Here is a 23,917-nt window from a genome sequence, read left to right on the forward strand (position 1 = left end):
ATACAAGAGCAGCATGGATGAACCTTGAAAACATCCTAAGTGAAAGAAGTCAGATACAAAAAAAAAAAAAAACCCCACATATTGTATGATTCCATTTATATGAAATTCTAGAATAGGCAGATCCATAGAGACAGAAAATAGCTTAGCAATTGCCCGGAGCTGGGGAAGTTTGGGGGAAATGTGGGGTAACTGCTAATGGATATGAGATTTCTTTTTTGGGGTGATGTACTCTTACAAAATTGACTGGTGATGGTTGTATGACTCTGTTGACCTAATCTATTGGATTATACACTTTAAATGGGTGAATTGTATGGGATGTGAATTGTATCTCAGAAAAACTATTATATTAAAACAAAACAAAAAAACAGCCACAGTGCTGAGCTGCCCTCAAAGAGTTCAGTCATCCTGTGTTCGGGAAACAGGCGTTTGGTTGAGCACTTGTGCCCAGTGCTACAACTCTGTGTTGCATTAGGGACTGGGTGTTCCCTGTTTGTAGGAAATCTCCTTGCAACAGCACCCTCCTTACCACCCTAAACTTCTCCCAATTTCATGACTCTCTTGGCCAGATAATTCAATCAGATTATTAAAAAGCAAGCCAGAAGACTTTTTTTTTCCAATACCAATTCTCCTTTCTGAAAGCACATTGTTTTTCATTTTGCATTAGAAGCGGTGCAGAAAGAAATGGTCTCCCTCCACGTTCATCTCCCCGTGAGAGATCACGTGAGGACGCATGGCCTGAATTGCTGGTCCACTCCCCGGGGTCCTCTCTGCCCCACGCCTGGAGCGCAGGGGGGGCATTTGACTCCTCTCAGTAGAGACCTGGGTCACCAGCCTGTCAGGGTCCTTTTCAGAATTGGAAAGACAATTGGTCCAGGGTCATCCAGAGCCTTAGTTACTGGATTCCCATGTTCCCACCAATCTTTTTTAAAGTTTATTTTAGATCCTAACTCTACTCTCTTCCACCCTTTTTTATAACAAAGCGATTTACGCCATGTGGATTGGGTGAAGTCATATTTGAGCATTTGGAGTGAGCTGCAAGCATACATCAAGGAACACCACACCACAGGCCTTACTTGGAGCAAAACCGTAAGTACCAAGCCTTTTGCCACCCAGGTAAAGAAAGGCCATAGAAATATTCATTCCTGGTAGCCTAGAAACGTCACACTTTAGAATTTACCTCAAGGAAAGCGTAAGATAAAATAGGTATGTAGAAACTGTTTATGCAAGTGTCATTTGTCATGGAGCAATCTGGAGACTGCCTATAGGACATGCAGAAAGAAAATGGTTAAGTTGTCCATGGTAAGAACCCAGCGAAACATTCTTCAGCTGTTAAAAGTAACATATATGAGGGGCACCTGGCTGGCTTAGTCGGGAGAGTTTGTGACTCTTGACCTTAGGATCATGAGTTTAAGCCCTGTGTTGGGTGTAGAGATTACTTAAGTAAATAAATATTTAAAATCTAACATATATGATGTCTACATGGGAAATGATTTACCAGCCAATGTGATAGAGTGCAAAAGGTTTTGAGCACTAAGATGGCATATATATTAAGAAACTGTGATAAAAATTAAAGGAAACGGGAAGGTTTGAAAATAGTTACAATTTTAAGGAGAGAGAATTACTAATAAAAATGTCTTTTTAAATGTTTTAAATTTCTCTTTTGGCATTCAAGATTTCTCCAATAATATTTTTGAATACTCGGGCAATCCTAGTGCTTTGAATAGCATCTTAGTTGTAGGATAGGATCCCAGCCTTTGAATGTTGACCGTGACCTTTGCCCTGCCCTTGTCTTCAGCCTGGTCCGTCCTCTCTTCCCGTCTCTCACTGCTTCCCAGCACTGCCAAACTGCTTGTGGAATCCTGAACACATGCAGTGCTTAGGTCAAACCAAATCAGATTGTTGTCGTTTCAAAGTTTGCAGATCTCAGATGGTTTAGCCCTTTCTGCAATGTCCCAAACATAGGTCATGCCGTATGACCTTCCCTGGAACGGATGTTTCTCCTCTCTGCTTCCTTGTATCTTGAATGTAGCTCAGTCACAGCCCTCAGCTCATACGATTGTCATTTGTATGTGTGTGTTTTGGAGGCTCTCCCACTCAACTGGAAACTCATCTCTGTCTCCAGCCCCTAACACAGTACCTGGCACAGAGCAAGTACTCAATAAATGGTTTGAACTGAACTGTGAGGTAGGGAGGGGAGCCTGGGCGATTCAGTCAGTTAAGCATCTCACTCTTGATTTCGGCTCAGGTCATGATCTCAGGGTCATGAGATCGAGCCCCAGGTGGGGTGCTGCACTCAGGGCAGTCTACGTGAGATTCTCTCTCCCCTTTCCCTCTGCCCCTTTACCCTGCTCTCACGCACACACACATTCTCTCTCCCTCTAAAATAAATATAATCTTAAAAAAAAATTGTGAGGTAGGGGACTCTTAGACTCTTCCTTGCCCTCTTAAGTCTCTGCACTTGTTATAGAAAGGCTTCCCATGGAAACTTCCTTCCATTAGAAATGAATGTTGCCTTTAAATGGTCAAAGTGGATGGTCCAACTGGTGTTAATATTGAGAAAAGAAAGTGGCGAATTTGTGAATTCTGTTTAGGGATAGAACTCTCATTCTCCCAGTGGCCATGCTCCCGGCCCTAACTCTCATCCAGAACATTGATGTTGGTGAGGTCAGCTTAATACCAATGCCAAGTTTGTGACTTTTCAAAGGAGTGTGGGACTTCTGCCTTTGCTCGCCAACCCTTGTACAAACGTTAACATTGACCCCCATAGACTAATACTTCCTCTTATTTTCTACTTTTCCTATTTTCTCCATAAGCAAAAATGCACAGTTGCAAAGTACAACAACTAAGTTCATTATTTTTCTTCTGCCTACAATATTATGATTTTTGAGAAGAGTTCATAAACGCTTGAAGTGTTTTAATATGGAAAGTTGTATAAGGATGCGGGTGGGTGTTTGGGTGGATGGATTGGAATTACTTTTCATACACGTCCAATGAGATGCTGTCTTGTTATAGATCAGTTTGTCATAAAGGGGAATTGTCACGTGTTTGCCACGGAACTAGGTCATCACCAGAGAGTAGTAAGCCAACAAGCAAGAGTCCTTGGATGTCTTATTATTATATTCATGGTAGATAAATGGAAAAGAAAAGAGAACCCATTTGTGAGAAATAATCATGTCGATAAAAGCTAGTCCATTAATTTTCTAACAACACCCACGGAAAAGAAAATTACTTTTAAATGGTTTCAATACCTTTTACCACAATGTACGAAGCTGAGTTAATGGTGTTTTGAACATATAAGATAAGAATCAAATATTAGGGGCACCTGGGTGGCTCATTCGGTTGAGCATCTGCCTCTTGATTTTGGCTCATGTCATGATCTCAGGGTCATGAGATGGAGCCTCGTTTCAGCTCCATGCTGGACGTGGAGCCTGCTTAAAATTCTCCCTCTCTCCTGCCCCTCCCCCCTCTAAAAAAAAGAATCAAATATTAATTATAGAAAAATAAACATAGTTGTTTTCCTTTATTCTAGAGTGAATACTTAGGTTTTCATTATTTTCATTAGAAATATAAGCCTTGTAACAATGGCTTTCAAACTTTAAAAAGCAACTAATGATGAGAAATACAGTTCACACATATACACACACACCCCCCACAACCACCCTGTTCACAATACTAAAATAAGTTTTACAAGAACACTTCTGTCTCTATATGAAATGCATTCAAATATTTTTTTCTATTTTATTTCATGTTTTATAAAATTCTGGCTGAGACCTGCTAAACTGATTTCATGACCTGACACATGGTACATTTTTCGAAACTTGTTATAAAACATAAATGTTATATTTATATAAGTGTGTATATATTTTATATACAATATAATCCTTGGAGCAGGCATTGGGCATCGTAGATTACCGTAATAGTAATGGCAGCTATTACGTACTAAGCACATGTTATGCTGTGGGAGAATTCGATTTAAAATGGTAATTGCAGGGGCACCTGGGTGGCTCAGTCAGCTAAGCATCCAACTCTTGATTTTGGCTCAGGTTGTGATCTCAGGGTCATGAGATCGAGCCCCATGTCGGGCTCTGCGCTAGGTGTGAAGCCTGCTTAAGATTCTTCTACCTCTCCTTCTGCCCCTCCCCACTTTCTGCTCATGTATGCACACAGGTGCTCTTTCTCTCCCTCAAAAATAAATAAATAAATAAATAAATAAATAAATAAATGAAATGGTAATTGTTATAAAGCAGAGCACCTACTTCACTTCTTTGATGGTAAAGTTTTGGCCAGATATTAAAAGTGAGGAAGGATTATGGTAAGAAAGTGTTGGTTCAGGGAACATCCTATGTGCAAAATCTTTTACAAGCTTTAAGACGTATGTATAGAAATATATTTCCTAATATTTTGGTCCTCTTCTTCTAAGGTTTGGGGTAAAATATATATATATATTTCAAAGTATATTATAAAAACCAAAGATTTTGGGATGCCTGGGTGGCTCAGTCAGTTAAGTGTCTGCCTTCGGCTCAGGTCCTGATTCCAGGGTGCTGGGATCGAATCCCGCGTCGGGCTCCTTGCTTGGTAAGGAGCCTGCTTCTCCCTCTGCCTCTGCCCCTCCCCCTGCTTGTGCTCTCTCTCTATCTCTCTCTCTCTCTCTCTCTCTCTCTGACAAATAAATAAATAAAATCTTAAAAAACAAAACAAACAAAAAACCATAGTTTTTAATTTTAAATCTAAATGACTAAAAACTATTTAAAAGATTCCAAAACATACTCCATAGCATAAATCAAACTGATTTCACTTACTATGGTCTGTCAACCTAGCAGCAAAATGAACGATAATCGTTCAGAATCACAGCATTCTTGCACGGACTGTTAGAATGCTCTGATCAGATGGCCTTGGGAAGAAAAAATAAATAGGAATAACTTCATGGCTTTGCCCACTGATCACAACCATGCAAACAGAATGTACTTATAAGATGATAAGGATCCAAGAGAATGTAGCAAGATGTGATGTTGGCGTTCACAGATACCACAATGCTCAGAAGGTTGAAGAAACACATTCCATCTTAAGGGACACAGTCAAAAAGCTTATGGTGACTTAACATCTCAAGTATTTTGAGTAACCCTTGCGTTTTCTCCATTTTCAAATTGGATGTTGAGATTTGAGCCCTCTGGGGCTTTGGGGGCCCAGCAGCAGGCTGCGCGAGGCTCTGGGCTCCCCAGAGCCCACCGCCCCCAGAAGTGATCGCTCCCCCTGAGTTCACAGTTGGGACTGGATTTGCCAACTCACACCTCCTGACATTCGCCCCAAGACCACAGCTGTGCCAGGCAACTGTCGCTCCCTTCAGTTGTCAGGGCGAAATGTCGACTTGGAGGCTGGTGATTCTTCGGGCCTGAGACTGGAGTGGGGGTCTGTGCGCAAGTGTGCAGGCAAGTGGGGGGCAGCAGCTGTGGGTCATCTCTGGAGCACTTCCTGTTACGCTTACTGTGGGAAACAAAATCTTCTCGTTTCTGTAAGCTTTCCTTCACCAGGATGGAGGTCCAGGAGGACTCTGCGCCAGAAGCAACTTGCAGTTTTCAGTTTAATTATTGGCGACCCTTTTACAATATTAATTTACACGGTTTCCTCAGCGCTGCGTTTCAAACGCACTTTGTCGAATAAATCGGCCTTTTGGCAGGAGCCCAGGCGAGACACTGTTATTTGTCATCCCTTGCAGTTGGTCAGATCTGTAATATTGTTGGCAGTTCCTGCAGATCAGATAACAAGAGCTGAATGGCCCAGGTCTCATCTTTACACTGAAATTTACCAGAATAACGGATTTTTTTTTTCCATGAATTGGCCAGATTGACATTCAGACTATTATTGCGTTCCGTGTGGCTCTGGCCAGAAAAGGGTCATGAAAAGGATTCCATAGATCGGTTAAAATGTTTGTCTTCTTAGCTTTCTGGTATTAAATACGTTGACGTCTTTCTGTCCTTTCATATGTCTTCCTGAGTTCCTCTGGCTTTGGGAATCGCTAGGGTATCATGAGTTGTAGACAGGGATAAAAGTACACGTAAACGACCGTGCATGAAGTCTTATGTAACGGGGACGTGACTCCTTCTGTTAGGATTGTGCATTTAAAACACATCTACGCTGTACCCCAGTTGTCAGGCATCGAACCTCTAGAAAAACGCAAGTAGTTGGGAGTATTACAGTGATAGACGCGGTGGGGTTTTATTTTTCTCAAAGCAAAACATTTTACCCTCCCTCCCTTTTCTGGGGCCCGATCCTTCTCTTCAGCCTCTTCCTCAGCGTAAAGGCCAAATGTCCGTTAACAAAACACAAGTTGTAACAGTTTGCTGTGAGCAAATTAAAACTCAGCCAGAGGGCATTCTGACTTATAAATAATGTAGGCCCTGTCGTGTGTCATTAAATATGTATGTCTTGTAAGTTTTCCTGTCTTCTGGCCTCTCTGGCTCCCTCTTGATTTTTATAGGAGGAAACTGTTCTCAATCTTTTATATCAGAATTTTCATTTAGAGCTTGTACCAAACCTGTGCCTTAGGTTTATTGATCCAAGTGACTCAGTAGAGCCTTAGATGGTGTGTCGCTTGTCTGGATCACAAAGCTCCTTGATCTCTTCCACGGGGCTACGGGCCATGGAGAATGGCTCGCTCCAGTCTACCTGACCACAGCTGTGTTCAGTCGACTTAATTGCTCTTGGGGTTTTAGCTCCCTTTTGGGGCTTTGGGTAACCAATTACTTTTGTTCTCCTATGGAAAAGATCCAGACTGCTCAGAGCGCGTGAAGAGTATCATTGACTAACAAAGTCGTTCCAAATGCACAGATAATGAAGTAAGCTTGGAATTGGCTTTGAACAGCCTGAAAGAAACTAGTAATTAAACAAACATAGCTTAAGCACCTACCAAGCACCAGGTTCTGGGCAAGGTGCCGAGCATGCAGAAATGGATATAAGACACAGTCGACACGGTTCTTGTCCACTGAAACACATTCTTGCTAAAGGACAGACAAACAAATACAGCCTGATACAATGGTTATCATGCTAGAAGTAAACACAAAGCTCTGTGCTCGCAGAGAACACGGGGGGAGCATGCAATCCTGCAGTGCACTGTGGTTCCTTGACCAGCAGCGATCTGGGAACCTGTTTGAAATGCAGAATCCAGGCCCCACCCCCAGACCTCCTGAATCAGAACCTGCATTTTAACAAGATTTCCCCAGGTGACTTACGTGCATGTTAAGGTTTGAAAAACACTGCTCTAGTATATTCGAGCTGGATCCAAGGAGTCCAACTTGAGGGAGACTCAGGGGAGAGGTTTAATTTTTACTCTTTCATTTATTTAGTAATTCATTTACTTAATAGCCGTGTACTGGCTACCTACCAGGTACAAGGCACACACCAGGCATTCTGCTTATGCTACAGGCTCTGCCATCAAGCGGCAGGTTCTAATTATGATGCGAAAATAAGTAATAATACAAGGCTCTGTTGGAAACTAAACCTTGCTAATTAGACTTCCTGGGTGGGAGGAATGGGCGACAGAGGGGCTGACGTTTGATTTGGGTCTTGAAGGATGAATAAGAGTTCACAGGGCCCTAGAGAGATAGTAAAGGAAAGGGCAGTTCTTAGCAGGGAATGCAGCGCATACCCATAGGACATGAACAAAATACTTTGAGAGAAAAGTTGTGAATTTTGCAGAGCTGAACATGGCAAGAGTTGAGGCCAGAAAGGCAGATTGGGGCCAGATGGTGAAATCTGTCTGTATGTTACCCTGACAAGATGGGTCCATATGTGGTATGTAGGGTTTTTTCCTTCACCATAGGTTTTTGAGCAAAAAGCAAGCACACCATAGATGGTGGTTTAGGAGTTGTGCAAGATAGCAAGATAGATGGGAAAGAGAGGAGATTAGGGGCCCTGATCCATGCTAGGAGGCTTTCATGGATGGCTGGGGCTACAGCAATTACTATGTGACCTGGAGGGTGGGGGCGGCAATGCAAAGAAAGAGATGGCGTGGACACCAAGTTGAGGACAAAGGGGAGAGTGAGAGAGAGAGCTCCAACCTAAACACCAAGTTTCCAGTCTGGAAATCTGGGAGAATCCTAGCAACATCAGTACAGACAGGGAAATCCACAGCAGGGGCCAGTAGAGGAGCAAGACAACCTTGACAGGAGCCTTCACCGTGCTGTCTTTGCAGGGCAGGTGAGACACTCTGCATGGAGGCGGGTAGCAGGCAGGTGAAGTCACCAAGGGGGAGGCCTAGGGACCATAGTTAAATGGATGCAGAGACCAAAAAAAAAAAAAGAGGACATGATGGAGGAAAAAACCTTGGGGAGCAGCGTTGCCTGGGGAATGGAGTCAATCAGTCAAGGAGACAAAGAAGAAAGGAGGAGGACAAAACCAGACAGTCCAGGGTCTCCAAACTCGAAGAAGGATGGGTAGCTGCCGTTCTCCGCTGTGACAACGTGGGAAGAGTGAGGACTGGGAAAAAGCTGCCATGATGCTCCTTATTGGTGGCTTTTATTTTGTTATTTTATTGAAGGGTAGTTGACACACAGTGCTCTGTTGAGTTCACACCGTGATGATTCAGCGTTTACGTACATTACGGTGTGATCACCGCCATGTCTAGCGACCATCTGCCACCACACAGAGTTACATTATTGACCATGTTCCCCACGCTGTGCTTTTCATTCCCGAGGCTTACTTGTTTTATAACTGGAAGCCTGTACCTCCTAGTCCCCTTCACTTGTTCTGCTCATCTCACGCCCGCACCCATCAGTTTGTTCTCTGCATTTATTTATTGATTTGATTTGATTTATTTTTTGTTCTCTGTATTTATGAGTCTGTTTCTGCTGTTTGGTTTGTTCATTTGTTTTGTTTTTTGGATTCCACGTGTAAGTGAAATCATATGGCATTTCTCTTTCTCTATCTGACTTACTTCACTTAGTTTAATACCGTCTAGGTCCATCCGTATTGTCACAAAAGGTAAGCTCTCATTTTTTTTTATGGTTCAGTAATATTCCTTTGTGTGTGTGTGTACCACACCTTCCTCATCCATTCTCTACCCGTGGACGTTCATGTTGCTTCCATATCTTGGCTATTGTAAAGAATGCTTCAGTGAATTAGTGATCTCTAGAGAGTAGCTTCTGGAGGGTTGGAGGTAGATGCAGTTTTATAGAAGAAAGGAGTATGACTTTGTGTAATGATCTCTTGATCATTTATCGACCAGTTGTCTGATTTGATGAGTTATTGCTTATAGCTTCAGTTTCTGCCTTTGGGAGCTTGGGGATTATTTGGGGATTTTATTGGTACTTGAGCTATATCTTCAGTAGAGTAAGTGTAGGTCAAAAATAAGTATCTACAGGGGCGCCTGGGGGGCTCAGTCAGTTGAGTGCCCAACTCTTGATCTCAGCTCAGGTTTTGATGTTGGGGTCGTGAGTTCAAACCCCATATTGGTCTCCACACTGGGTGTGGAGCCTACTTAAATAAAAATAAAATAAGTAAATAAATACAATTTCATACACAGTAGCTTAGAGTTAGCTGTGCTACGACACTCGAAGTAAGCATTTTATAATTAAAGCTATGTTTATTATCTCAAAAATATGTGAGTTTTATTGGTGGTTGATAAAAATATATGAATTTTTTAGAGTTTTAAAATTTTTCTCTTCCTGGGCGCCTGGGTGGCTCTGTTGGTTAATCGACTGCCTTCGGCTCAGGTCATGATCCTGGGGTCGAGTCCCGCATCAGGCTCCCTGCTCAGCAGGAAGTTTGCTTCTCTCTCTGACCCTCCCCCCTCCCATGTGCTCTCTCTCTCTCTCAAATAAATAGATCAAATCTTTAAAAAAACAATTCTTTCGTGTGTAACGTTGGAGACAGCTGTGTAACTGGCAGTGTCCTGTTCTCTACCCTCTCCTCCAGCTCCTCTTAGGAAAATCAGAAGGGGGTGGTTTAGGTGTGCAGGCAGAGGTGCTCCCCAGAATGGAGCCGGGTGCCTGAACAGGAGGAGACATTGAGTGAGCTCAGCTGTCAGTTGAGCCCAGAGCTGAGCCATGCTGGGCACCCCTGGGTTCTCACTCATCGCCGAGGGGCCACGCCTCTGGGTCTAAGCTCAGCACTCATCGTTCCCGGGGGTCTTGCCCGCTTCCGGAGACCAGGCACCCCATTAATCATTGCCCTGGTTGAATGGCTTTGTCCATCTCCCTATCCTTCCTGCCCCCAGTGAGAAAGGTCAAGGGCAGATAAAGCCTACCTTCGGCCCATCCTTTTTAGGGTATTAAATGGTAGCAAATCCACCTTCCTTAAAAGTGAATTTTACCTGGGACGCCTGGGTGGCTCAGTTGGTTAAGCGACTGCCTTCGGCTCAGGTCACGATCCTGGAGTCCCGGGATCGAGTCCCACATCGGGCTCCCTGCTCGGCGGGGAGTCTGCTTCTCCCTCTGACCCTCTTCCCTCTCATGCTCTCTATCTCTCATTCTCTCTCTCAAATAAATAAATAAAATCTTAAAAAAAAAAGTGAATTTTACCTTTTCAAATGGCCAAAAGCCATTGAGACCTTCTTTGGAGAGGGATTAATTCAAGTAATACTATTTTCAATCAAAAGGAACAGAGTATAGAGGCATGAGTGATTACTTGGTTTGTATGTTTTTGTAAATAGATCTGAAGGCAATCTTACAAGATAGTTTTGAGCAGTGGTAGTTTGATTAAACAAATGTGTCACATCAGAAGGTAATGCCGAGAGGGGCACTTGAGTGATTCAAGGGGTTAAGCGTCCGACTCTTGGTTCTGGCTCAGGTCATGATCTCGCAGTGGGGGGATCAAGCCCCAGGTCTGGCTCCTCGCTGAGCTGGAATCTGCTTCAGATTCTCATTCCCTCCCCCTCTGCTCCTCCTCCTGGCTCACTCACTCGCTCGCTCGCTATTTCTAAAATAAATAAATAAAATCTTAAAAAGAAAAAAAGGAAGGTAATGCCTGGAAAGACATTACTCACATGGATCTGTAAGTTCTTGCATGATGCTAACACTTCAGTTGCAATTATCTGTTGTATTGACAATGCTCGTGTCCCCTGCTTCTGGAACCCTCTTCCTCTTGCTTCCTTGTGCCAAATCCAATCCACCCAGCCTTCAAAGTCTATTTCAAATGTCCTTCTCCCCAAGAACCTCTCCCGTCTCCTCTGCTTGTTTCCATGCCCTGCCCCAAGCTGCAAGTTCCCTTTCCCCCCACAGAACCTCCATAGCACCCCTGAAAATTTGTGCTTCTTTTATGATGCTTAGCACTTCCTACCTTATAAAGCGTTTACTTATTCACTTCAGTAAATATTTATGAAGCACCTACCATGTTTCAGGCACTGGGCCACATTACTGGGGACATGAAGATGAAGAATGAGTGGCTCTTCAGTGCTCAGGCTCATGACCAGATCTGAATGCACAGACAGATAACTACAGTATAACATGAAAGAATTCTAATAAGGGGGGTCCTAACGGGTCCTTACAATAGAGAAACAGGAAATCTGCGCTTGGGAGAGAAAACCTGCAAAAAGGAAGAGACGTTTGAGTTGAGCCTTGAAGGATAGACAAGGGTTTTCCAGATTGTGAATTGGAAAAGAGTCTTCCAAACAAAGGCACAGCCTGAGCAAAGACACAAAGGCCGAGAGCCGAGAGCCTGCTGTCTACGAACACAGAAGTGTCTTCTCTCTTCCGGGGCTAGGAGCTCGTGAAAGCAGGGCTCTTTCCCCCATTCTGCCTGGAATCTGCAGCTGGGACTGGTACGGGACCTTAAACACCATGCCCAATGGCATTTGCTACATTGAACACATTAATTTGTAATCATAGTTCTTCGCTGGGATGAAATTCCCAGCATGTTATTCCATTAGCTACAGACTGTGTTCCCTGTTCAAGAGCCCCATAAATAATATCTCTTTACTTCTTCTCTCCGAGGGTGGTAACAGAAATGGACAATGCATTTTATTACGGGCAGCAGAATATTGGTCTCAAACGCCTCCCCTGCACCTGTCCCTGGCCACCTGCTCACCACTAATTCCCAGCTGGTATAAATTCAGTAAATGCATGCTAATATTAGATGAAGCCAGAAGGGTTTCTTAAGAAGGGAAGGGAGGAAGGTGCAGGCTGTGTTCTGTAGGTAAGACAGACCCTGCATGGAATGTAGCAAATGTAGCACAGGGCCCCGCCCAGACCGCAGTCCGCTGGTCTGGGTTGCATCCCTGATGCACGCTGAGCTCCACACAGACCCTTTCCCAGACTGAGCACCAATTAAACTTCCCTGTGAATTTTGGAGCCTGCAGTTGAGACAAAAGTTACTCTTCGTGTGTTCCAACTATAAAGCTCAGGAGATGCTGATGCTTTTTTTTTTTTTTAACTCTTTAAGTAAATTATATAACATAGAGCCAAATGTAAATCATCTCTGTAACAGCTCTTATTTCCCTCCCCCCTCCCCCACCTCTGTCCTTTACAGAGTATGGCTAATTTAAGAAATACAATCATTTCGTTAAGACCCTAACATCTGAAAGAAAAGCAAGCCCTTTAATTCGGTGATAGTTCAGACCTAGGATTTTCTGGCCAAATGAAGTAGTGGGCCAGATAATTCAAGCCACATGTCACTCTTGGTCTTCCTATAACAATTGGCTATCTATAGTTTGCCTCTTTGATGGGTATACTCTGCTATCTTTAACTCTGGAAAATTTTCCCATGGAAAATTTATCTTTCTTTTTTTTTTATGAGAAATTATATTTTCAAGCTGCCAGTGCTGGCAAACAAGAAGAAAAGACAATCTGGAAATCCCAGATTTGTTCCAGATAGCAGTAGCAAAGCAAGGGCAAACTAATAATTAAGGCTACTTACCAAGACAATTTATGCAAAATAGCTGGATCACTTGAACAAATTAGATTGTGCTCAATAGATTCTTCTAGATTCTGCTGCTCTGAAGGCTTGGTCTGCTTTCACCAAGCATTTCTACTTGGCATGTGTAAAACAGATATCGTCACCTAGGTTTTTTGAAGGGCCACATCCGGACATAAAAGTTAGGAGAACAACAGGCATAAAAACCGTAAGTTACCGGTTTCCGCAAACTAATACAGACTGTGCATGTTATTCCCAGGCTGTGTTCCAACTTAAGGCTGTTATTCCTTCTCTGAAGGGACTTTGTTGTTCTATTTCTTCTTCATCTACTGCCGTAACTCACATCCCTCCAGGTCAAAAATGAATGACAAGAGATCATGTGAGGTTGGAAGGATGGGCAAGATGGGAAACCATCAGAGGTCACTGACGAAACCAGGAGGTGTGTTTTCATGACCCTTCTTCTTGTGTTTCTTGAGATGAGGGTGTTTGGAATCTTGCCTCTGAAGAAAAGTGATCAAAACGGGCCCCACATTTCCTTCATAATCGTGGGACCATCTTTGTATTTCAAACCTAAAATTCAAGTAGTGTTCTGTTACCAAAGATGACATAGGAAATAGTCCCTAAATTGACTTTTTAAAAATTATTAATAAACATATGCTTAAAATATTATACAGCACTTCATTGCAGTATTTTTAACTGTTTTCTTGGAAGGGCCCCCAGAAACTTTGTTTTCACTGGCAGAAGAAGTCTCAAAATTATAGGAAGTGATAAAAATAAGAAAATAGAGGCGAAAGTCATAAATCCCTTTGGCTTCTACTTATGTTGTACAGGATGATCATCTGTTAGTTTATGTGCAATCTTTTTTCTTGATTATAGTTGTCTGCCAATAAAAGCGTGATATAAATATGAAAGTAAAATTCACAAGCACTTATAGAAATTGACCAATTTGGAAATGTATCAATTTCACTACGTTCTTGATCAAAGTACATCTTGCCAAAAATAGAAATAAATTAGTTTTGATTCTAAAATATAAACAAACCCTAAATCATGAATTTGTGAAGTATTTTTTTGCAACGAGAACAGTTGGTCATATGTGTAGAAAGTCCTTAGTTCTGAAACTGGTAGTTCCTTCATTTAACCCCTCCCTCCTATTGTAGTATATGAGTGGCTTATCAGCCTCGTATTTTATTTTATTTTTAAAGATTTTATTTATTTTAGAGAGAGAGAGAGAGAGAGAGAGAGAGCAAGGGCTGAAGTGGGGGGAGGGGCAGAGGGAGAAACAGACTCCGCCCTGAGCAGGGAGCCCAACACGGGGCTCCATCCCAGAACCCCGACATGACCTGAGCGGAAGTCAGACGCTTAACTGACTGAGCCACCCAGGCACCCCATCGCCTTCGAATTTTAGGTGCCATATTGGATAAATTAATAGACAGCATTTGACCAAAAATTTCAGTTGTAAAACAACTGTGAATTCCTGCAACTGTACCATGTTAATGTAAGCATATTTGCAATTAAAATGGCTTTACAGGGGCGCCTGGGTGGCTCAGTTGGTTAAGCGACTGCCTTCGGCTCAGGTCATGATCCCGGAGTCCCAGGATCGAGTCCTACATTGGGCTCCCTGCTCAGCAGCGAGTCTGCTCCTCCCTCTGACCCTACCCCCTCTTGTGCTCTCTCTCTCTCACTCTCTCTCTCAAATAAATAAAAAATAAGTCTATAAAAAAATAAAATGGCTTTGCAATTTTTAAACTGCTTCTGAAGTGTGTAATTAGGTACATGGACATTGTCACTGCTACCTAGAGGTCATTAACTGTAAGCCAGATGGATGGGTCAGGTGGCTCCAAGGTGGGCAGCTAGAGAAAGAATCTGACCAAGATCAGAAGGCAGCTATCTGTGTGTGTGTGTGGAGGGGAGCTGGGGTGGTGACCATAAGGGAAGGATGGCTGGGCTCGGTGGGGGGGCATAAATAGTACCACTGCATGGCAGATGTTTCATTTTGTAGCTTTATCTGTGATCTTCACAAATATTTGGTCAGACAGGTGGCTCAAATTATTATTATCACTAAGCTAGTTTCATAGAGGAAGCATTGTAAAAAAACTGTGTTGTATGGGACACAATCCACTGGTTCCAAGAGTCTGTTGCATGATATTTTTTATTTTCTTGGTCTCTGCTTTTCTCTTTCTTTTTTTTAAAGATTTTATTTCTTTATTTGACAGAGAGAGACACAGCAAGAGAGGGAACACAAGCAGGGGGAGTGGGAGAGGGAGAAGCAGGCTTCCCGCGGAACAGGGAGTGCAAGGCGGGGCTCGATCCCAGGACCCTGGGATTATGACCTGAGCCGAAGGCAGACGCCTAACGACTGAGCCACCCAGGCGCCCCTGGTCTCTGCTTTCTTAAAAACTGGTAAAAACACAGGCCAAGATATAGGTTGGCTGACCTATTCTTAAAGGTAGATGTTATCCACCTTAATGTTATCTGCATGTACATTTCTCCCTCAGTGTCTCTCTTTATAGGACCCTGTCCTCCACACCCTTTGGATGGTGCAGCCCAGGCGTAGACCACAAAAGCCCTTCTCTGGCTCCCCTAACCCCACTCTCCTGAGGAGAGCTGGTCATGCCTTCCTTTGTGCCTTCCACGCCCCAGTTGGCACATATCAAGCTGCATCTGTGATCACTTATCTGTGCATGTGACACCCCTGCTAGATTACGAGCTTCGTAACAAACAGGATGCATGCTGATTTCTTCACCGTATACCCAGTTCCTTGCAAGGAGGCACTTGCTAAAGGTTTGCTGAATGGACTGACAGATGAGCCTACTCATCGTAATTCACTTTCCCAATCTATCTCTGTTAAAGAGTTAGGTTCTATTGAGACCAAATCATCTGCTACCCTTATTGTTGGCTTTGGAAAAATCTTAGAATTTAAAACGTAAAAGTAGAAAATTTCCAAACAAACTGATTATTTAATTTACTTATTTTTAAAGATTTTGTTTATTTATTTGAGAGAGAGAGAAAACATGAGTAGGGGGAGGGGCAGAGGGAGAAGGAGAAGCAGACGCCCACCTGGCAGGGAGCCCGATGCGGGGCTGATCCCAGGACCCCGGAATCATCACCTGAGCCGAAGGCAGACGCTTAACTGACTGAGCCACCCAGGCATCCCCAAACAAATTAATTATTAAGCAGAAAAATCTTAGATGGAAAACTTACAGCCGAGAGACAGAGATGATGTTTTTGTTTTGTTCTGTTTTACTTAAGCAGCTATGTTTCACTTTTTGCCTAATTTTTCACAAAGCTATAAAACCTCTGTCTAAAAGTACCCCATTAGACCCACTTTCTACAAATTCAGCAAAACGGATAATCGGAATGGAGTCTTTTTTTGTAAATTATTTAGCTCCAAAGCTAGACTATACCCTAACTAACTGGATAACTATGACAATGGTATCTGCCGTTGGGGACAGAAGTGGGTTGTTAATTACATCCGCAACTGCCACCAGCAAAACGATGAGGAGGTTTCATTTAAGAACCAGAAGTAGTTTCTTCTTCAGAATAAAATCTAAATTCCAAAGTAATAAAATGATTAGTAATTAGTAATTAATAAAGTAATAAAATGATTAGTAAGTAACATTTAATGAAAAAACTTCCAAAGCATATTAGTACATAACTGTATTACATGTTATATATGTAGCATATATAACTGAAACATTACAAGCTTTCCACATGCCTCATACAATGGTTTCATTATTTTATAGTTCGTATATTTAAAATCAGAGGAGGCGGCTGTCCCCAGGACAGTTGAAATTAATTTAGAGGAAGAGATTGGCAGATGTTTTTAAGTCTTTATCCACCCCCCCAAAAAAGTATATAATCAAACAACTGCTCTCAAAATTAATCTTAATAGCGCTCAAAAGCAGCATTTCTAGGTTTTGTACTGTGCTCTTGCTGCAACATAGGCGAACTTTTGCACCTTGAATATGGCCATTTAAAATTATAAATATGCTGCTTTTCTTTTTTTTTTTTAAGTTGCAAGTCATTGTTAACAATGACTTTAGTAAAAGGTGTTTTTCAACTGTTTCCAGTCTGGGGCTCTAAGATATTTGAGACTTGTTTCATCAACATATCAAAGTAGTATTTTTTTAAAAGATTTTATTTATTTGTTTTAGAGAGAGAGTGAGCAAGTTGGGGGAGGAGCAGAGAGAGAGGGAGAGAGAGAATCTCAACCAAACTCCCCATGAACACGGAGCACAGAGCCCAACCTGGGGCTCAATCTCATGACCCCAAAGTCATGACCTGAGCCAAAATCAAGAATCAGATGCTTGGGATGCCTGGGTGGCTCAGTCTGTTAAGCGTCTGCCTTCTGCTCAAGTCATGATCTCAGGGGTCCTGGGATCGAGTCCCACGGCAGGCTCCCTGCTCAGCGGGGAGCCTATTTCTCCCTCTCCCTCTGTTCTCTCTCTCTCTCTCTCAAATAAATAAAGAAAATCTTTAAAAAAAAAAAAAAGTCAGACACTTAGCCGACTGAGCCACCCAGGTGCCCCTAAATGTCTTTATCTCAATCTGCATGTGCACATCTGACCCCATACCTCTATTCTGAGAAATGAATGCCATCTGCAGGCTAATTCAATGCTGCCCCCTGTGACTCTCCCAGGACCCTCTCAGGGTCTGCAGCAGGTACTGTTGGTCCAGAGGCTCTTTGCAGCGCTCATTCTCGGCACCTCCAGGCAAGCTTGCCCATGAGGGAGCCATCCTGCTCTATCTCTGCAGTGACTCAGGTCACTGTGTGAACTATACCCCCTTCCTGTGCTCCTTCCTCCTCTTGCTCAGCTTCCCACAGGGCCTCCATCCCAGTGACAGGAGGATGTAGAGCATCAGTCAACAGGTGACAATGGCCACAGGCCCTGATCTGATCCATTACTTCTCATTCAGTCTAGACAAACTGGTGCATTATCTCTAAAAGGAAATCACACCAAGAGGCAATGTCCTTGAATCTCCAGTTCCCAGAAGAATCTCAGGTCCCCATCCCAGAAAAACTTGGACACTAGGCAAGGAACCAAGATTTGGGTGCAAATTCCCTATTACTGGAACCAGTAGGTACTCAGGAAAGATTAATAAGTCAAGAAGCCAGTTTCTAGAACCAAGGGCATAGAGTCACAGCAAACCTGCACCAAGAATGACTTGATGCTGAGATGTGAGTTTCAACACCCAAGACTTCCTGTGTCTCCATAGGATATAGGAGTCCTGGTTCCAGAGTTGGCTGCCGGAGCTCGATCAGCCACTGGGGCATAGTGGAGATAAAAATTAAGCCAGTTATGACACCCCTCCCCATACTTCCGTCATGTATATTCAAGCCAAAGGCCCAAGAGCAATACACTGCATGTGTTGAGGTAGCCTATATCTCTGGTCTTTAATTACACTAGTGACTTTTTTTTTTTTAATCCTGAATATAATATACAGGATTTCGCTGAAGAAGGCTTTAGAATCAAGCAGATATGTGCTTGAATTCTGTCTCTGCCATTTATGGGCCATTTACTATTGGGTCAGTCTTTCTCATTTCCTGCTTTGTTTTCTGTCAAAGAGAGATTTCAAGACAGTCCTAGTAACATTATTATGAGGACTAAGATTAACCTCAGCACGTAGCCTGGAACGATTCTTCCCAAACTTGTCTGCCTGTTGGAATCACCTCGGGAGCTTCAAACACTACAGATGCCCGTGTCTCACCTCCCCAGAGCGCATTTCTGGGATGAGGGCTGGGCTTTCGAATTTCTAACGGATCCCCGAATGATTCTAATGTTCACACAGGTTTAGGAGCACCTGGCATAGAGCCTGTCCTATCCTGAGCATTAAATATCTGTTAAATGAATGGAAACAACCAGCACTTGGCACACACTAGACTTTCCAGAATTCTTAGCTCCCTTCCCTTCCCTGACCATCTTCCCTCTCTTTTTCTACTGGGATGCCCGAAGATTAGTGCTGGGTTGTGATTCCAGTGGGTGTGGCTGGCCCTCGGGAGAATGCAGAAGGTTCTGGTACCATGTGCTGTGATATCCGGCGGGAGGAGGAAGAGGCAAAGACAGGTTGCACTACAAGGGGCAGCCCCCAGAGTCCTGTCAAGGGAATGGCTAACACGTTTGCTTTTGAAGACGCTGTCTACAGTAAAGCGCTCAACGCTCACTGTTAAGTCCCCTTGGAAACCAGAGCCTAGGGGGCTGCTGCAGGAATGAGAAGGAAGCTACAGAGAATCAGTGGAGAGTTTCAGCTGGTCCTGAGTTCTCTTCGTTTTTGGCTTTTATATTCAACCGTTGTTGTAAATCCTTTGTTTGGTGTTCCCAGGTCAGCCGTCTGAAGGTATCGAAGTTCCAAAAAGTTGAATGTGGGGCTTATTGGTTTCAGTGTCCCTTAATGGCTCTTGGAAAGAGACTCTGAATTCTGAGAGCAAGGCACCATCCAAATCATTCTAAGATAGAGAAGACAGAGATATATCTCCTCTCCTTTCCACAAAATAGGAGGACTAGGGAGCTGCAGTGTTTCAGATGTGAGGAGGGGGTCTGGCCTTTTACTCAACTGTATAAGTTATGTGCTTATGGGTAAAGGTAATATTTGGGGGCTCTCAGCATCTGGAACTGAGCACCAGAACAATGTTTGATGTGCAAAGCTTAGATTATACGCTATTTATGAGTCAGAGCAAATTCTTAAATTTCACCCCAGCAACATAACAGTAAACATTTAAGATACTTAAAAAAAAAAAAAAAAATTGGCCAGTCTCAGGAATTGGCAGTGAATCTCTGCTTGACCCAAGGATCCTGATGGAGTTAGGCTGGTCTTCCTTAGGAACAAGAAAACATCACAAATTACAGCTTCAGGAGACAAGACCTCCAGCCTACTTAATTTTTAAGACATGCATTCTGAATAAGAGAAGAATCTTATTTTTATTTTTTTATCTTTTTAAAATTTTATTTATTTGAGACACAGTGAGAGAGAGAGAGAACACAAGCAGGGGGAGCGGGAGAGGGAGGCTTGATGCGGGGCTCAATCCCAGGACCCTGGGATCATGACCTGAGCCGAAGGCAGATGCTTAATGACTGAGCCACCCAGGCACCCCAAGAATCTTATTTTTAGAGTAATTTTACACTTAATAAGGATTATATAAGTACTTTGAAAGTAGCATTTTTTTTATTTCAACTGGAAACTACTGCAGATTAAAACTCCCCAATATTGACACTTTGGAACACTGAATTGTTTATGACAATTAAGAATATGTTGTCTTCATTAATATTTAGCACTTATATGTTTTACATTTTGTATTTGGTATTGGAAATATATGAGCCTAAACCACATTTCTATCACTCTCAGTTTTTTAAATTTTCTTATTTTTTAAAGATTTATTTATTTGAGAGAGAGGGAGAGTGCAAGCAGGGGGAGGGACAGAGGGAGAGGGAATCTTCAAGCAGACTCCCCGCTGAGTGTGGCGCCTGACGTGGGGCTTGATCTCACGACCCTGAGATCATGACCTGAACTGAAGGCAGACGCCTAACAACTGAGCCACCCAGGTGCCCCAATAAATAAATCTTTAAAAAAAAATTTTTTTAAGTCAGACACTTAACTGACTGAGCCATCCAGGTGCCCCTAATTTTCCTATTTTTTAATTGATCTAACTTATAATTCTTTATCATAGGTATACAGTTCTGCTTCAGGTTTTAAAGTAAAATAGCGTAAACCCAAGTTTGTGGCATATGTGTGCTTCTAGCCTACTAGTTTTAAGTTCTGGGGGGGGGGACTCTCAAAACCTTAAAACAAATTTCCTCTATTGTCTAGCACCTTTTACTGTCATGTAAATTTGTTAGACCTTCATACTGAAAACAATATTTGAATTTCATGGGGCGCCTGGGAGGCTCAGTTGGTTAAGCATCCAACTCTTGGTTTTGGCTCAGGTGGTGATCTCAGGGTCATGGGATCAAGCCCTGTGTCGTTGGGCTCCACGCTCATCAGGGAGTCTGCTGGAGATTATCTCCTTCTGCTCCTCCCTCTGCTCATGCTCTCTCTCTCTAAAATAAAGTCTTTTTTTACAAAAATTTGAATTTCACATAGCAGCAAAAATAAGAGTAAGCATAGATCTTGATCAGAAAGAATTCAGGTTCGGGGCGCCTGGGTGGCTCAGATGGTTAAGCGTCTGCCTTCAGTTCAGGTCATGATCCCAGGGTCCTGGGATCGAGTCCCACATCGGGCTCCCTGCTCAGCGGGAAGCCTGCTTCTCCCCCTCCCTCTGCTTCTCCCCTTGCTCGTGTTCTCTCTCTCTCTCTGTATCTCTGTGTCTCGAACGAATAAATAAAAAATCTTTAAAAAAAAAAAGAAAGAATTCAGGTTTTAGTGAGGTCACTATCAGCATTAGATGAACGAAGCCATCAGATGGGTCCTGGACCCTGATCACCTTCAGATTTGATGGGCATCCAGGTCATACAAGGCCCTTGCTTGGAGGTCAGTTTGAGGCATTAAAAAATGAGTTCCAGAGAAATAGTTTCTGTATCTCTTTCTTGAGCTGCTCCAAAAAGGTTCAAAAACACCTAATAACCATTATTCTTCCACTAATCTCTCTCTCTCATTGGTGGTTGCAATTCCCAGTGGCCCAAAAAGTCGAATCCTCTTATCAGTTGGACTACATTTTTCTTATGATTCTCAACTGGCCAAGGCCAGTTTGATTCACGTCCTGAGCTTTGGACACAACCCTGTGAATGTGGCTTTGTTTGCCTCTGAGTCGGCAGTGAACCCAGTTTCCACCAACAGGGCTGTACAGCTCAGTCCTGCTCCACTCCCAACGTGGATCCCCACCTTGGTCCCAGTCCTCCCAAACAGACCCGTGGGGCACAGGTGTGCCCCCTCAGTGCCTGCTATGAGTGTTGAACCCCACTTCCTCATTGGTAACAGGTTCTGAGTGACATTAGCAAAATTCCAACTCTCAGTGAGGGCATCAGTCTGAAGGCAATGCTTTCCATCTTCTCTCTCCCACAGGGTCCAGTAGCATCAACTGCATCAGCATTGTCTGTCCTCTCCCCGGGGCCTGGCCTTCTTCCACCCCCTCCTCCTCCCCCTCCCCCCGGGCCACCTCCACTCTTTGAGAATGAAGGCAAAAGAGAGGAGTCCTCCCCTTCACGCTCTGCTCTATTTGCCCAACTTAACCAAGGAGAAGGAATTACGAAAGGTGAGAAAACTGGACCTTGATGCTGTCTCCCTCTGGCTCCAGGCACACAGATACCCCAGAGTCCACAGTGTGTCATTCCATCCCCATCCCCAACACACGGGGAGCTGCTGTTGGGAAAGCAGAAGCCACAATGTTATTCATCTCGAGGCGGATGGGCTCAGTGGGCTGTTGCGTGGACCAGCAAGAAGAACTCAGAGACTCTGGGTTCTAAGTGGACCACTGCATTGCATCACCACTCCAGCACCATCTACAACCAAGGCATTCAGATTGAGTGAAATAAAATGACAAACAATTGTACCTCTGTCCTCAAGCAGTATACAGGCTTGCCAAATAATTATGTCACTGAAGTACTTTTGTCCTCACCAAGAACAGTTTTTTTCTTTAAATCATGCAACATTTAAAATATATCAGGATGTACATGCGTTCTAAACAATAAGGTTGATGAAAATGCATTTGTGCTTTAGACAGGTAATAGGAGTTATTGTATAGTTGTCCTTGTGCACTGGGCTAGGAGCTAAGAGCCCCAAATTCTAAATTTTTCTCTGGCTCCAACTGGCTGGGCTGTTCCCTTATCTGCAAAGTAAGGGAATGGATTCATAACCCTAAAGTCGATTCCATACTCTGACATATACTTGCTGGGATGCCATGTCCTTGTAAGCTATGCCTGGGGAATGATTTAGCCATGAGAAAAGAAGTAAATCATGTGATCCTTTTTGGCCAGGTGCTTTGCTTTTTGTAGAATTTTTATCTATCATCTTATCTCCTTAAAGAAGAGTTTCCTCCAGCTTAAAAAATGTTTACAGTGCTTCTAATTAACACTAAATTTATAAGGTTTCAGACTCTGCCTATTATTAACCTTAAGAGATTAATTATCAAAATTCCTTGTGCTGTTTACATCACATTGATCTAAGAAGTTAGGGACATTTCCCTTTGCATAAAATACAAAGACACGTGGCTGTGTGTTACCTTCCCAGGGCTCCGGCACGTCACAGATGACCAGAAAACATACAAGAATCCCAGCCTCCGGGCTCAAGGAGGACAAACTCCATCTCCTACCAAAAGCTACACTCCAGGCCCCAAGGCTCCCCAGTCTCATCCTCCTCAGAAGCATGCTCCTGTGTTCGAGTTGGAAGGAAAGAAATGGAGAATAGTGAGTGAAGCCCTTTAACCTTTATTCCCGACACACTCCAGTGAAAGGCCGTTGCTAAACCGTTGACTAAGGTCGAAGGGTTACTAAGGCTAAACCTTTTACCTAGGTCTTCTGGGTTTCTGAGTGAAGTGACAAAGGCACAAGCCACTGGCTAGAGTAGAAGCCAGGGCATTTCTGAATGCTTCCATCAACTTTTTGTTGTTGTTGTTTTTCACTTATTGCTCATGCATCATTTTCCTCAACGTTTTAAAATTATTTTTTTTTAATTGTGGTAAAATCACAGCACATAATAACATTTGCCACCTTCACATCTAAGTGTATGTAATGACCTGTGGACATGAAGTGCATTCACACTGCTGTGTGGCCATCAGCCCATCCATCCAGAGAACTTTTCCATCTTGTAAAACTGGAACCCTGTGCCCCTCAGATAACCTCTCCCCGTTCCCCCCCACCTCAGCTCCAGCATCTACCTTTCTACTTGCTGTCTCTACTTGACCACTCTCTCCATAAACTTTTAATCTGTGCCCCATTCTGGTTGTAGGATGTTCTCTCACACTGACAGAGGCACTAACGTAACCTGCCACACCACCCAGCACTTGCAGCCTTTGTGTGAACAAGACAAACACCCTTCAAATGTGCATGAAAGCTGGTGCCTCCTGCCAGTCCAGAGCTTCCCCAAAGGTGGCGGACCAAAGTCCCCGGAAAGGTTGTCTTGGGCTGACAGTACACGTGGACTTACAC

The 23,917-nt window shown here is 43.3% G+C and overlaps 1 protein-coding gene across 3 annotated transcripts in view; it reads left to right on the forward strand.

The window, feature by feature from the left end:
• Positions 1 to 23,917, forward strand: part of CAP2 (cyclase associated actin cytoskeleton regulatory protein 2) — a 134,889-nt gene that overhangs the window by 100,663 nt on the left and 10,309 nt on the right. For all 3 annotated transcript variants that reach the window (XM_027602919.2, XM_027602920.2, XM_027602918.2), the window contains exons 7-9: positions 981 to 1,086; positions 21,837 to 22,026; positions 23,001 to 23,176. In XM_027602919.2, coding sequence (XP_027458720.1) covers positions 981 to 1,086; positions 21,837 to 22,026; positions 23,001 to 23,176 — 472 coding nt within the window. The remainder of the gene's footprint in view (positions 1 to 980; positions 1,087 to 21,836; positions 22,027 to 23,000; positions 23,177 to 23,917) is intronic.

Source organism: Zalophus californianus, chromosome 7 (genome assembly GCF_009762305.2).
Source record: "Zalophus californianus isolate mZalCal1 chromosome 7, mZalCal1.pri.v2, whole genome shotgun sequence".
In the NCBI taxonomy this organism is placed as follows: domain Eukaryota; kingdom Metazoa; phylum Chordata; class Mammalia; order Carnivora; family Otariidae; genus Zalophus; species Zalophus californianus.